General features: G+C 38.1%; 2 protein-coding genes across 2 annotated transcripts in view; one reads left to right on the plus strand and one right to left on the minus strand.

Annotated features, from left to right (window-relative positions):
• SEPTIN8 (septin 8) overlaps positions 1-10,801 on the plus strand; it is a gene marked incomplete at its 5' end in the record, with an annotated part of 37,525 nt that extends 26,724 nt beyond the window's left edge. The window contains 1 exon segment of the mRNA XM_015826956.1: positions 10,609-10,801. Coding sequence (XP_015682442.1) covers positions 10,609-10,774 — 166 coding nt within the window. The 3' untranslated portion in view covers positions 10,775-10,801.
• A 312-nt stretch (positions 10,802-11,113) lies between these two features.
• On the minus strand, positions 11,114-16,219 carry LOC107297595 (cyclin-I). The gene is made up of 4 exons (XM_015826955.1): positions 16,066-16,219; positions 14,703-14,837; positions 13,268-13,342; positions 11,114-12,091 (listed from the first exon to the last, which is right to left on the minus strand). The coding sequence occupies exons 1-4, from the start codon at positions 16,177-16,179 to the stop codon at positions 11,924-11,926; spliced, it is 492 nt and encodes a 163-aa protein (XP_015682441.1). The 5' UTR covers positions 16,180-16,219; the 3' UTR covers positions 11,114-11,923.
• Positions 16,220-16,565: the final 346 nt, after the last annotated feature.

Genomic DNA, 16,565 nt, shown 5'->3' on the forward strand with positions numbered 1-16,565 from the left:
TAATGTTTGACTAGTGGAGAACTGCATCTTCCATTGATTTTAATTTTCCTATATTTTCCTGTTTTCCAAAATTTGTGTAATTTAAATAATGGTTCAATACACAATGTTTTCAGAAGCAAAAGCTTTCACTTGGACAATCATACAGAATGATATTTTAAACTGTCAAGAGGAGAACCCATCAATTTCTTTTAATGAAGTGTTATGTATTGTTCTTACATTATGGTTTTAGTAGTTTTTTTAAACACTTTTTCAGCTTTCTTTGTACTTCTTTTTATTAAATATTACATTTCATTTTAAGTTCTGTGCTTTTATTTTTACACATTTCATTCAATTCTAACTTGAAAAATTATTGTAACAAATTATATAAATATAATATTTGCACCCTTAAAGCTGATGTGCCTGGGGTAAAACCATATTCTCATTGATGCCAGCAATCCTGAACAATTTTTATGGTGGAATTTGGGCTTGTATGCATTTTAAAAAGAGATGATTTCATAATCAGGTTTCAGTTATGAAAGAAAAACACATTGCTAACCCCAAAGACTTTAATTAGGAACCTAAATATATACTACACTGGTGGAATTGCTTTAGTTGCTGGGAAATTCTGAGCTGAAGGATGCTCAAGTTGTGGAAGATAATACATAGAGATAATAGGGCAGAGAGATGTCCATTCTCAAAATCCTGAAAATATATATTTAAGATGGATAAGATAACATAAGCAATATGTGTTCTGTATGATAAAAATGTAGAATTGCACTCAAAACACAGTTTCAATAGTGGGGTTATTTTTTTAAAGAATACAATATCAATAGGTAAGGTCAGCTATAATGAAAAAATAACTATAATTACAGTTCTCATGAAAATGGATTGGTAAAAGAACATTGCAGTTTTTTATGCTTTTTCTTACTACAGGCCCGATTCATTGTCCATATCCCTTTCTTTAACCCTCAGAACAGAAATGGGAGACATGTAGGGTTGTGAACATGAGATCAATTATCCTGAACTAATATACAGATAGAATCATTAAGTGTTTAATGATTTTGCAATACTGGACCATGGTAGCAAAAGTGTATGTACCTTATAAGGAAGCAGAGTAATGAATAAAACAGCAATTCCTAATCAATCTCATGGAGGCAGGGTGACTTTTAGGACTCAACCCTCCTGCTGCTGCAGTGATTATATTTAATTTTGTTTTGCTGAAGTAGACTACCGTGTTTTCCCCAAAATAAGACCCAATTGGAAAATGAGCCCTAGTATGATTTTTTAGGATGCTTGTAATATAAGCTGCACCCCAAAAATAAGCCCCAGTTAATATCAGATGGACACAATTAGTACCATATTTTCCCCAAAATAAGACCTAACTGGAAAATAAGCCCTAATGCGTCTTTTGGAGCAAAAATTAATATAAGACCCACTCTCATGTTCGGGGAAACACGGTATCTTAAGCAAGACATAAGTTGTAATGCATTAGGTAACTATATAATTGGATAGATATAAAAGTATTGGTAATCTGATAAAATGCTAATTAGCGAGATAATGCATCACAGAGGGAATGCAAGGTGCATTTTTAAAATTGAGATGCAAATATATGAGATTAGTTCTAGTCCAACATTGTAGGTATATGTCATTTTAGAATGAAGAATACTGTATCTCTTGCTGGTTGTCTTTTTCTTAAACGGGCATCTGTTGAATATGACCTCTGTTTTATGGGAGTACCAATGAAAGAGAACACATGTAACTCAAGATTGAACTATGGTGTTTCTCTAAACTTGGTTGTCTCCTTGCAAGACCTTCCATTACCCAACTAGGTAACATCATCAGTGCGTAGGTACGTATCCATGACTTTAAGGTTTGTGTCATTGTGAAGAGATCATTGAAAGTATTTACTCTTACAGAAGTAGTTAAAGCAAACATTGCCTATAAAGCAGCTTGCTTTCTGTAGTGACATTTTAAAAACTACATTTGGAGTAAAGAGGAACCACTTGGTTTCTACTGAGCTATTCTTATGTCATATTCTAAGTAGTAAGAAGAACTTTGAGAAGGTTCTATCAATAAGTTTCTCATGATGAAATATATGTTTTGTGGTCAGAATCAAGGAAAAGTTGTGTTGGCTCAATTAAGGGCTACTTGAGGTGCCTTTGCCCACTAATATATACTGAAATGGGACTCTCTGTCCCTATGCATCACCTACCATATAGATCTTATTGGAGTTTATATGGTCCTGGGGGTAAGAACTTCTGAAAACCCAGTCCACTGTCCCCCCACCTTCAAAGCTATTCTCAATTCTGCATGGCAATGACGATCTACAAACATTACAGTCTATTGACTCTCTGATCTCTTTTTATTTTATTACTGGAGTTATTGAGAGCAAGCCGCTGAGCCTTTTCTCCATCTGAAGAAAATCATAATGCTGACATTTGAACAAGCAGCAGGGATATTTTTACAGAGTGTGTTTTCTTGCAGTATGTTTGATGTAATTAAGTGAGCCTGAAATCTAAATAATCTTTCTTGTTCTTTCTGTAGCTTCTTTAGTCTTCCCAGTTCGTGCTCCATTACATCAGGAAGATATGTAAATTAGAAGATTTATTAAGGCCAAAACATCTCATGCAGAAGAGTTTTAATTGGTGCTTCTACTTTTTTAATGCTTGAAATGTATTCACAGAAGAGATTCTAAAGCAAGGATTGGTTTGGACGGCACTGCCTAATCAGGTTCCTTGATTAAGTAGAAACTGATCATTCAGCTATAAATGTTTAATTCAGACTAAATGCATGGCATGTACTAAAATAAATAAATAAAACTAGTTTTCCTATGTGGAGAAAGAAAGCCCAACAAAGTTTCCCAATGACAGACTGAACACACTGAGAAAGTATTCAGAATGAATTTGGTGTTTTAGCTATTGTTTTATTTCTACTACAAACAGAGATTTGATGTGTTTAGTTATAAAGTAGATCCATTAAAAATGTCTTTAGTTGTAATGGATCAATTTTTTTTAACGTAATTTAGAAGCCCTACATGAGAAAAGCCCCACCTTTAAAAAAAAAACCCTAATAATGTCAGTGTGTTTCAAACTGGGGCATCAAAGATCATTTTAAATTATCTCTAACCTTTCTATGGAATTCTAGAATCTCTTAGCACTAACTTTGCAGAAATTCCCCCTTATGTCTGTATAATGAGACATTTTGTATGAAAGGAAAATAACTCATTAAATTTCTGTGCCCAACTTGATAGAGGAACATTCCCATTCTTGTCTCTTTAGATCATTTTTGTCTTCTCCCTTTCTCTATGTGCATCTGTTTTTTATTTAATACCACAATGCCCAAACCCTTTTCTGTCTCCAAATTATAAATTAAATCTTCTTATGAACCATTTTTAAAGGACAACTAAATGGGAGAGGTGGAGAAAGCCCAAATGCACAGATCCTAACCTGTTCTGGCATAAAGCGTTCTAATGTGGGAAGCCAAATACATTGAGGTTGAGTTACAAAATAAATTTACATTTGGACCTTCAGTTTGCCAGCTCACTGAAGACAGTTGGGGTGAGGCAGAAACCTGAAGACATTATTTGGGAGAAGAGTTCTGTAAATTAGGCCAATATATCCAAACTGATCTATGGATGAAATGCAACAACTGCTATGAAGTTAGTGTCCTACATTGTCTTGAAGTACACAGCAATGCCTGTACTTTCAGGAAACTGGCCAGGGACCCCTCAGGACGAGCAGGAGTAATCTGAATCAGAAGGACTCTGTTGCTATATTTGGAAGGAAGCAAAGTGGCCATGCACATTGTTATCTCAAGATACCACATCAGAACATTAAGCTGAATGGAAGAGAGACTGAAATCATTAAATCCCAAAGCTGAAGGGATTTTATTATAGCAGTGGCAGTCACTGGCTACTTTGGTGAAATTTGCTAAAAATGAACAATGTGTGCTATCTCCCCTCTTCACTTCCCAATTTGCTGATTAAGTGCAGAAGTATCTGTTTGAAAGACAGAATAGCATTCAGCATCTTTGGCCACAAGAACTGTCTCTTGATAAACCCAGCTAAGAAATGCATTTTCATTTTTTTTTGAAGTTTCTAGCCTCCTCAGACATCTAAAAATTTGGAGGACTGTCACTGTGAAACATCTAGGGATACTATTTTCATGTCATCTTGGAATTTATAAACCTCTTGTTACTACTGTTTTCTGCCTTTCACATTTATGGCAAGATAAAAGGACACAAACAATGGCCCCAGAAGATTTTACAAACAAAAAAGAAACCACTGAGTTCCGATTGAAAGCAAAGAAAATGCTGCTTTTGGCATAGCCATGACGTGCAGCCAGCTAAAATTTTCTTCCAGTGAGTCCCCTTTGGGGACCTGTTGATTAGGTCTTGAAATGATAGAAATAGTTTCAGAGACAATATTTGGATTCAGCTAAAGCAGTCCCACAGTATAACTCACATTTGGGGGGCCAGTTCCCATACTACAACAAGATACAGACGTGGTCTGCCTCCCCCAATAACTTTAAAAATTCTTCATTACTCTGACCTCTGATTCCTGGAATGAAACATCTTATATTCATTTCTTCATTTATGGAAAACAAGACTAACGGAATTTTCTTCCGCTAAAGTCCTACATAACATCCAAAATATGTTGGATATTTGTAGAATTATATTCTATCAGGAAAAAAAGTTTAATACCAAGTGTTCAAGCTTAATGCTGCAGATTTTCACATGTTAGTCGGTCATTAAGTAATGTCCTCATGAGAGCCATTGAAAACTGTTGTATCTAAGGGACGTACATGATTGGACGTACATTAATTTCCCCATAGAATACCGTACACCACCCTGATAGTTATAATGTTTTCATGGCAATTTGTTTGCTTCTTTTCACATCCTTTTCCCAAACCTCGAACTGTCTGATTTCCCACATGCTGTAGAAGTACACAGAATATGCTTCATTCTATAAGAAAGTGTGCATTGTGTAGGTATAGTTTGCAAACTGAAGAAAGTTTCAGAAATTTGGTTGCTGAGCTCATAGCCCATTAAATGCATGCCTGTTCAGAGGTTAGGATTTGTTGAGTTCGAGGCATATTTCAGATAAGAATCTATACAACTGCAATGTCTTCAATGCACTAGCTTGTTTTCTATTTGCAAAAGTCACAAGAACTATGCCTTATTTCCAACAGAAAAAACAAAATCAAGAAAGGACAAATTAGACCTAAGATTTTAAATTAGATTTTATTGAACAAAAACACCCACTTTAAAAAAAGAGAGAGACACCCCCCTCCAGATACTGTAGGCGATATTAAAAATATAAAAAGTCACAGTTTACAATGATGCTTTTGGTCCTATAATTTGAAAGGAAAGTCAAGACATTTTCCAAAATGACCCTTAGGAGACATCAAAGCATATGAAAAATAGTAGATTTTACATTTTAATACATTGCATAACTTAAACTCCTCTGTCCCTTATTGTATCAGCAATGTTCATATATAAGTGGTCCTCATACTTAAGCCTGGAATTACAGTGGTAAGTTGTGCTGGTTGTTAAACAGTTCATCATGTGACTGACCTGATACTGCAACATTTTTTGTGGTGGTTATTAACTAAATCACCATGGTTGTTAAGGGAACCATTGTCCACAATGGGCATTTTTGCTGGAAACCAGAAATAAACACTAGTTTCGGGCAAGAAAAAAAAAAGTTAAATGCAGTCATGTGCCCAAATTGTGGTCACATGACTGCAGTGGGGGGGCAGTCATCCAAGTGGTAAGTATCTTTTTTTTTTTGGTCCATCGTAACTTTGGTCACTAAGCTACCAGTTGTAAGTCAAGGACTGCTTGCACTATGAATCTGGCAAGGCACTATTTTGAGTTCTTGAGCACACACAAGAACCTTCATAATGATTGGGGGAAAGACCCAGCATTCAAACTGCTGCTGCTGTGATATATTCCCATACCTTTCGCTACGCTTATTTCATTCACATGATCACCAGGTATGCAACTATTTCAAGCGGACGATTTGAAAATGCTGCCTAGGCCAGCTGAAAGATGCATGGAAAGGAGTTCACTTTCTAAATTAATTTCTGATATAGTGAAACTAATAATAATGAACACTTGCCTATATTAACATTTGTAGTGCTATAGAGTCCAATATCCACTTGGAAACAGGTAAGGAATGAGGACTTTTTGGGGTTTTTTGTGTATGGTTTGTTTCACCTTGTTTCACAACATTCATGTGAAAAGTTCATTACATCACAGTAGCATCAGATAGAAAAAGATTCTCACAAGAGAGAATCCAACTGTTGATCCTTTTAGCCCTGACTAATGTTGCAAGTCAGGAGTTTATTCATTTGCTGGATTTAGAAGGCCATCCAACTCCTCCATAAGACAGCATTGAAAGATAATTTTTGGGGGGGGGGGGAAATGGCAAATACGAAACAATAAGCTGCTTTCTCTCAAAACTCACATTAGGTTTTCCTCACTGTCTTGTGTGTGCAAATCTGATCAGCTTTAAAAATATTTATTGATTCATTCATTCAGTTTATATGGCTGTCCATCTCAAGTTCATGACTCTGATAATAGTTTTTGAAAAAAACAACATAAAAAGTTTTTTGATAGTGAGATGGGTGCTTATAAATTTAATAAATAACGTGAATAAATAAATAAAAAGCAAAAAATGACAGCACACACATAAGCCACAGTTGGGGTAAAATCAGACTCATCAAAAACTAATCAACACACCCCAACCATTGTATGCACTCGGCCACATATCCTGTCTCCCATGCCTGGTAACAGAACCATATCTTTACAGCCTGAAAAAGGATGACAAAGTCAAGGCTAACCTAATCTCGGAGTGTATGTGTGTGTGTGTGATATTGCTAAGGGTGGGCATAATGACAAAAAAGCTCTCTTCCTGGGCCCCACCAAAGGGCACTCCCTAACAGATGGGACCCAGAGCACACTTCTTCTGCCAGACTTAATGGGAACGTGAACATAAACAGGGAGAGGGGGTTCCTCCTGGCCCAATGCCACGAACGGCTTTCTAGGTTACAAGCAGCACTATGGACTTGAACAAAGAATACTGGCAGCCAGTGCAGCTTGCAAAGCAGAAGTGCAGCATGCATTGATCAAGAAGTGATCATAAAACTGCCTGCACCACTGCAGCTGTAGCTTCGGGATGCTCTTCCAGGGCAGGTCCCACTAAAGTGCATTGCAGGATTGGGAATGCAGAAGCCCACCAAGACACGAGTGATTGTGAACAGGGCCTCACAGTCCAAGAAAGGGTGGGATTTGGGGGCACAGGATGGAGCTTGGGACACTCTTTTTCCCCATGTTTGTTGGATCAATGTCTGCTTATATAGGGATGGAAAGCCATGGCTGTGGTATCTAGCAGTGTAAAAAAAAAATTGCTCACTTGTAAAGCCTATCCATCAACTGAAAATCTTTGGATCTTACTCTGAAGTGTGCTGACCATTTATTATAGTGCTACCTCATTTCAGAACATCAGTCAACAACCAGAAAAGTTACACTGCTTGCTAAGCCGCCTCTTTTCTGTACCATAATTTCACTAGCAGCTGAACTCATTTCAGCTAAGTGATGGCCCAGTGGTGATTCAGATGTTTTGCATCAAATAAATCTCTGCCCTAACAGTTCAGACCTGCAGCCTTAGCTTCATCTGCAGAAATTCAACAAATGATAGGAGAACCAAGCTAGTTTCTGAATAATAACAAACATCTTAAGGTTTTTTTGGAAGATATTTCGCTTCTTCAGCTCTGACTGGATGGTGGGGAATGGAAAGATTTATACTCCTGCAGACAGTTGTTCATTTGCATTCTGCAGGCGTATAAATCTTTCCATTCCCCACCACCCAGTCAGAGCTGAAGAAGCTTCTTGGATGAGAAATGTCTTCAAAGTAAAACAAGAAAGTCCAGTTGCCTCGTGAAAAAGCATCTTTGGGATAACTATGACCTGGATGACTGAGGATCTCCATAGACATCAAACATCTTAAGCTATCCTAAGAAATTAGGCAAGTTCCTATTCCTCCCCGATCAATATTTTTAAGCCTGGGACATCTGAGGTTTTGCCTTGTAGCTCCTCATAGTCCAAATATGTTTTTTTAGATTATATTTTTATCTAATCAAAACAAGTCTGTCCAAATAATTTAAAAAATGGAAAATTGAAAGCTACAGTATAGGCAATACTTTGGATTAATACATACCCCTCACTAATGAAATATTAGAAATAGCCCTGGCCAGCGGTGGGATTCAAATATGTGAACAACCGGTTCTCTGTGTGGATGCCGCTTCTGGAAGTCCATTCTGGGCCTGGGCAACAAAAAATTAGCTACCGGTTCTGCCGAAGTGGTGCGAACCAGCTGAATCCCACCACTAGCCTTGGCTTTATCTAGTATTTGGTCCCTTTTTTGCTCTATGGGCATCTCTAATCGATATGAGGGGCAGGTTGTAAAGGTGGGCAAGCACTGATACTTTCCTCTTGCCCCTGAACATCATTTCCCATCTCACTGTTCTGTCCAGCTTCTGAGGTCCCATCTTCATTGTACAAGTACTTGAATCCATCATAGAATTCATCAGTCTGCAGGTCATCCTCATAAGCGTTGCCTCTGAGGAGTGAGGTATGCATTTTAAATTCAATTTCTTTCTTCTCCATGGAATAATAATAGTAGGGCAATCCTTCAGCCAGGTGAGTTTGGATGTTTTGATTTGCAGGGTTGAAAATGTAGACAGCATTGGGTAGCTGGAAGCCCAAAATCTGCTGATCAACAAGTTCTTTGCAGTGGATGAATTTGCTGCTATCGATCTGCCACATAATACAAATTCAATGTGATAAAACTACTTCCTTCTCATTTCCTTAATTTTTAGCTGCTATCAGTAATTTACTTTTAAAAGTCTCTCAGTTTACCTCCAGTAATTCCAGCAAGTTTGTTCTATAAAACCAGTCAAGTCTACCTCTGGACTCAATACCAACAACAAATGGGAAATCTGGATATGCTTTGGCCGAGTTCACACTTAATGTGAAATTTTTATGTCTTTTCATGTTAGAATTTTTTTTAATGCTGTGAATGTACTATAAACCAAAATTAGGGTAAGTGCTCTGCTTTAAAGCTGCTGCTCCCCCAAGGTAAATGATGTGAAATGAGTCCTGAACCAACAGAAGTATTACACAGCAGATGTGGTTGTTTTTTTAGCCACATACTCCAATCCTTGCATAGTGTGGCAAGAAATGCTGCATCTATCTTTTAGTTTCAAATCATGGAGCAAATGCCCTCTGATGGAACAAGGCAGACAAGAAAACAAAGCCTTATCCATTATCCATAGACACCTGAGCTGGAAATGTAGCCGCACAACAATGGGAGAATCACACCTTCCCAGTTTTGGCTCTGTTTCATGAGAACTTTGTTGCATCAATGAAGCCTTGAAGTTCATTGGGAGTTATAAGAGGTGCATATTTATTTTCAGTACTTAATTGTTATTTAGGGCACGATGGCTCAGTGGGCACGATGGCTCAGTGGTTAAAGAAGCTGAGCTTGTCAGCTGGAAAACCAACAGCCTGGGTTTAAGAAAGACCCAAGCACCACGCAATGGGGTGAGCTCCCGCTCCTGCCCACCTAGCAATTTGAAAGCATGCAAATGCGAGTAGATGAATAGGTACCACTTCATTGGGAAGATAACAGCGTTCCATGTGCCTTTGGCCTATAGCCATGCTGACCACATGACCAGGGAAAATGTTTTCAGACAACACTGGCTCTCTCGGCTAAGAAATGAAGATGAGAGTCGAACACAACTGGGCAGGGAAACCGTATTTAGCCAGTACTAAACAGCTCAAGAGGACAGGGAAAGGGGAACATATCAGAAGGGTTTCTTTTCTGTCTTTAAGAAGTCTGTGTAATGCACACAGTAAAGCAAGTTCTGTATTAAACTATAAGGTTTGATAGTGATGATTTTCCTAATTAACGCTATGAATTATATCATTGGCTAATATCCAAACTGGCCTCCCTAAAATTTCCTGAGACCTTGGGCATCATTACTGTTATTATTATTACTTGTTGCTTTGCTTTTGTTTTGTGGTTTTAATCCTGTGTTTGTTGCCCAGAATCACAATTGCAAGATGGGTGGCTATACAAACTGATGTAATAAAGAAGTTAAAAAATCCGACTCCTTGGTTCACTAAGCCACCCCATTACGTGGCTATGGGAAATCAGAACGGGTTATAAAGCTAAACTGTGCAGCAGGCTAAAGACAGTGGTGCTAGCAAATTCTCAACGGCCAGAGCAGAGGCAATGCTCTGGTTGAGGTAAGAACATCTGAAATACCTGAAAATATGAACTAAGTGAAGCATGAGCCCATGGTTCCATATAACCGAAACTAATGATTTTAGTTCATCAGAACATTAAATCCCATTAAACTAACCTGGTCTTTTGCATTTGGACAGAAACAGCATCCTAACAACTACTTGCAAGCACTCCTGAAAAGTACATTGTTTAAAACGTGCAATGTTTTCAAACAACTTGTCAGCTTGCCCTGTTTGCTTGCCTGCTTTTTGAAACGTGGTGTTGGTCTCCAATTTAAGTGCAGAGGCCCACCTGACTCCTACCTGTGCTTTTTTTAGCAGATCGGTAATTACAGGAAACCAATCAGGAGTCAGCCTCTCCACTTCTAAGGTAATGATCACCAAGGCCAGTGTGGAACCCTTAAACTGCAACACTTGGTGGCAGGCCATGCAGTGCTGCAGCTGTTTGGTCAAGAATGCAACATGGCGGGAAGGATTCCTCTGAGGCAGCCTAGTTAGTAGTTGGGGCCACTTGGACATCACCATGGCGTGGAACTGGAGAGAAGAGAAACAATCAGTATATGATATCATTCATGTATATATGTGTATATATATATATATGAATGTATATGTATATATGTATATATACATATATATTTATGTGTATATATATATATATGAATAAATGAACTTTGTACGTTTTCCTATGTCATTGACCAGAAGTGCAAACTAATTCTTATTAATGGCAGGAACCTCTAAAAACTATTATAATGGTTGCACAGTCAGCCAGATGTTTAAACTGGGATTATTATCTTCCATTGTTACAATTTGTGTCGTATTTGCCAAATATTGAGATGTTTAAGCTTTCACTGAATGTAACTAATTCTGAATTCATTGCATTGTCGCAATTGGAAATTCAGAAAGTCCGAATTCTCCTTTATTTATAAATAAGAAAATAGTAATATTCAAGCCAGCACAAAGAAATGAGAGTGATAAAAATCACTCATACAGGAATATAAAGTTAACATCCTGGTTGGTTAGAACAGGACATTTATCCAAAATTCTCCAGGATGGGAGGGAAAAACCCTACGTTCATTGTAAAGGAGGAGCATTAAGACACTGTTGTATCACTTGATTTTTTTGCCTTACTATAGCACATAGTCACTTCTTAAAAGGACGTTTTCTTTCTATAAATGTTTAGGAGTTAAGATATGACTTAAGTGCCAGATCAGAATGATCTATTTTAACTAAAATGAGGGTCAAGTGCATTTATGCAGGGTGAAAAAAAAAGGCTGATCTGAGATGACCTATTTGTGAAATGTAGCAAAAATTTTGAAAGTTTTTTACGTACAGTATTAAGAGTCAGATAGTTAGAAATATTTTTGCAGTATGCAAAAGAAAAAAAAGACCTCTAGTGGACAGTATGAGTATCTCTTTTAAACATCCATTTCAGTTGTCCTTTCAAAATGGGAATTTACATTCGTAAATCAAACTTAAGTGTTTGGAATAAGTAGAGTGTTCACATAGAAATTCAGTATCTTTGTGGTAAAAATACACTTTGAAATACTTGCAGGTAACTGAGAATGTATCATTTGTGATGCTAACTAGAATGGAATATATGTGTACTAATGTTTAAAAAAGTCAGCTTAGTCTTTTAACCAACAAAAGGTTTAACGCTTACAATGTTTAAGAAATCCATTGATGTTGCTGTGTAAAGATCCCAGTGAAGTTTATCAAGTATGATTCTTTCCATTCTCAAAATCTCAGCTGGAGAACACCTGCAGTCACTCTGTGCTGCCAGCTTCTTTACTGATGGTATTATCTGTTCAAAAACAAATGGAAACATAATAAAAGAAGCTCAGTTCTTACAAAGTATTGTGTAATGGTGATGTGTGTACAATTCTCTGAAAGATGAAGAGCTGCTTTCTGGATTGTCCATGTAATAAATGAGTAATACCTAAAGCAATTCTTCTCTGAAATCAAAACATCCAGGATGCTCAACTGTGTATTACAAGACAACATTCTCATGCATTTTAATAAAAATTAATTCATCCATACCAGTTCTTTATGTATGTGACTAAAACCACTGAAGCAATCTGTATTGTGAAGTGTAAAAATTAGCCTCAACTGTGTAATTGTAATCTGTATTTGATGCTTTGGCTCATAATTCATAGTGTCATGTTTTCCAAGCCACTACCGTAGTTATCTTATTTGCTTAGAAATAGACCTACTCGACACCAGTAGATACAATCTATACAAGCACAAACAAACAAGAGACACAGTTTGGTGTAATGATTAAGGCACCAGGTTAGATAGAAACCATGAGTTTTAGTTCTACTTTAGGCACAAAGCCAGCTGTATGACCTTGGGCCCATCAGTTTCTCTCAGTCCTAGGAAAGAGGCATTCTGAAAAACCTTGCCCCTCCCCCCACAAAAAAAATTTGGATGGACTTTTCCAGGCAGTCTTTGAGAATTGGACATGACTAAGTGGAAGAGAAAAAAATTATCTTATTTGCTTAGAAATAGACCTTTTCTACATCAATCTATATAAACACCATCTATACAACTATACAGTATAAACAGCTCCACTTTAAAACCCTGATAATTTGAACAGTGTATATTTCTGATTTTTTTCATGGAAGGGTTTACTAGAAACTAATACAGGGGTAGTCAACCTTGGCTCTTTTATGACTCGTGGACTTCAATTCCCAGAATTCCTGAGCCAGCTTAGCTGGCTCAAGAATTCTGGGAGTTGAAGTCCACGAGTCATAAAAGAGCCAAGGTTGACTACCCCTGAACTAATACCTCATTCAGCCAATCAGAATCTGTCAGGAGCCAGCCCCTCTGTGAACCATCACCACAATCATGAATAGGCAAAAGTTGTTTTGGGAAAGACAAAAAAGACTGATGAGTGAGCCATTCCATCAGCCCCATTTAATAATATCTTCTGCATTACTCAACTAAGTCCAAACCTTTACTTATTTAAAAAGACACCTACCTCATCTTCTTCGTTGATTTTTGCTGCTAGAAGTAGACAAGCTATTGCGATGCAACGGAGATGTTTTAACTGTGCCTAAAACAGAGAGATAAAGAATAAAGGACTGCTCTGTGCAAGTTGCTGAAAACACACACATTGTATATCCATACCTGTACGCCAAATAAGAAATCAGTATCTAGAATGTATTTTATTTATTATTGAATTTATACCATACGTTTCTGCCTTTTCCATCACTCAAGACAGTTTACAGCAATAAAAAAAGATAGAGGGTAAGATGTAACATGAATAATACAAATAAAACTGAATCGTTTTCAGAAGGGCTTCTCCTGCTGATCTGTGGATCCAGGCAGATTTACAATGGAAGGAGCCATCTGTCAAAGAATCAGGCCCTTTACCATTCACCACTTCATAGGATCTTAAAAATGTGCCTGGTGGGCAATTGGTAGCTAAAGCAGATCGTTTAGTATAGCATCATATGGTCTTTATCCAGTAGTGGGATTCAGCGGGTTTGCACCACTTCGGCAGAACCTGTAGCAATTTTTTTGCTTCCAGGCCCAGAATGGACTTCCAGAAGTGACATCCACGCAGAGGACCGGTTGTTCACATACTTGAATCCCACCACTGTCCTTATCCCTTGCCCTGCTAGTAGCTCGGCCATTGCATTTTGTACCAGTTGCAATTCCAGACTCTTTTCAAGAGTAAATCTGCATAAATCTCATTGCATATTTGAGATGGATTGTAACCAAGGTATGGATAACTTTTTATAAACCCAGCTGGCTCAGAAAAGTTGTAGTTGTACAAACATATTTCATGCTGCAGCTGCTACCTATAAATCCAGTGACTGCTGGGGGGAAAGGAATATCTACAATGTGTGAACTTTTGTTGGGGGGGGGAGAGTCCAATCCCATTCAGGACAGACTTCAATTCAATCCAAGTGCAGCTTTTTTCCCCCCTTGCCAACAGCACTTCCATATAGTCCATAACTTTTTTTTCATGCTTTTTACAAACTGCAACATCAACAGTGAAATACTCATAGGTCATAGCATCACGGTGAAGGACCAGCCGGATCAAAGCTGAAGTCTGATCTCAGCCATGGAACCTCATTGGTTGACTTTGACCCAGTCATTCTCGCTGTCCAACTAAATTCACAGGGTTGCTTTTAGAAGGGTAAACATGAAAGCAGATCCCATGAAAGCTGGTTTGAGGGAAGTAGGGATATAAAATCTAACAAATACATGCAGCACTTATGTACATACAGGATTATGTTGTAAGCCTGCAATTATTTCCATACTTGGAATAAGCCTCAATGAGCTTTTTACCAAAAAGACATGCCTAGGATTGAAGATTTAATCATCTGAGATTATACGTGTGATGAGAGCTCCTTTGCAGTTCTCATTATCGACAGAAATAACTAGGAGAGTCCAGAGTTCCTTACCTTTACCGATGCCAACAACCGGTTCAGAAAGCTGACCGCCAAGGAAAAGGTTTGAAAACAAAACTGAAAGAGTGAGCTTAACTTTCCAATCCACAAAACCGTTTTGTTATAAGATAGTGGAGAAATATCGGTGCCCTAAACAGAAAAATATAATCAGCAATATAATCATTTGGAATCTCTCCGAGTCCATGGATCATAATAGGGAGTGCCTGATAAAAGTTGGGCACGTGCATTTTAAGATGCCTGAGATTTTTCTCAATCTCACCATAATCAGGATATGTTAATACCCGTCTCTGGAGGCTTAGGTACAGATCCTTTCCCCAGAAAAATACAATTGTAGGTGTGGTCAAGGAAAGCAAGAACAGAATATAATGTTTTTATTTATTTAATTTAAAACATGTACGGTATATATCTGCCCATCTTGTGATGAACTCTGGGTGACTCCCAATGAACAATTAAAACCACATCAGCAAAAGCAACATAACATAAATCTATTAAAACATTAAAAACCTGGCACCAAAGTTAAACTTCCTATGTCCCAATTAAATCCTTTCATACGCCTCACCCTGTCCCAGGGCTTCAGGAAAAAGGCAAACATTAAGTGCTTTATGGAAGACTGGGAGGGTAGTGGCCTGCTGAACTTCAAGGGGATGGATGTTGACACAGAAAAGACATCTTCCTAGATCCCATGGGATGGCAATGTTTAAGGCAGCGGCCCCCAACTTTTTGGACATCAAGGATTGGTTCTGTGGATAGAGGTTTTTCCATGGACTGGAGGGGGCATGGTTTCCCATGCTGCCTGCATCCCGTGGATGGGGCTTCGCTTGGACCGGTGGACCAGTTTCTGGCATGCCACAATTGGGTGCCAGTCTCCGGACCGGGGACCCCTGGTTTAAGGAAAGGAACCAGGACTGTGCCTAGCCTAAATGATCTGGTAGAACAGTTAGGTGTCCTTAGGGAGAGATGACCCAGCAGATAACTTGTCCCTGTGTCATATAGTGCTTTAAAGTAATCATCAGCATCTTGAATTGCACCTGGAAGTAAACTAGGAACCAGTGCAGCTCATGCAGCAGAATGTTACATAGGTAAAGCTAGAAGCACCTATCACTGTGTGCACCACCACATTCTGGATCAGTTATAGCTTCCAGGTGGTCTTCAAGGACAGGTTTTACTTAGCTTCACTTTAGAATACAATTTATTGTAATGAAAATGATAGCAAGCTGTTGCGTGTCATTATGAACATTGCTTGTGGGGAAAATGTGATGGCCAATCTAGGTTTAGGGGATTCAGAGGGCAATTCTAATCTCATGTGGCCCTTAAACTTCATTCAGTACAGATCACCTTTTCACATATGAGAACATACCTTCAGTGTGAAGTTCTGGAAGACTGGTGCCTTCCAGATCTTTGCTTCTCTTGATAGAGCGTATTCCAACACCAGAGCAAGATTCTGGGTCTCTGAAAGCCCAATGCACTTCATAGTAGTTAATCAATGGGCCTATTTTGGGGGGGGTAAGAACTACTATCTGGAAATTAAAAACAACCATAAGACAGCCCGTGATTATTTTTCTCTTAAAATAGTATTGTATGAATCTGTTTGCAAACTACGATTAGTGAACAGCTACATACCAACAAGGAGACATAGTTTTCAAGAGTATGGAACTATTTTCCTTGCATTGCTTCAAGAATGTTAGTGCATATACAGATATTTGGTTTCCAGTGCTACACATATTAAGAGGAAAGAAAAAATGCTGCCTATTACAAAGATTTGTTGACCAAATGTTGTACAAGAGAAAGCGCATTCCCCACTAAATCACAAGTGGGCTTATCTTCCCAGAGTTATAATTCTAACTATATGGCAGGCTA

The sequence above is a fragment of the Protobothrops mucrosquamatus genome, unplaced genomic scaffold, assembly GCF_001527695.2.
Source record: "Protobothrops mucrosquamatus isolate PMUCROS unplaced genomic scaffold, P.Mucros_1.0 scaffold3405, whole genome shotgun sequence".
In the NCBI taxonomy this organism is placed as follows: domain Eukaryota; kingdom Metazoa; phylum Chordata; class Lepidosauria; order Squamata; family Viperidae; genus Protobothrops; species Protobothrops mucrosquamatus.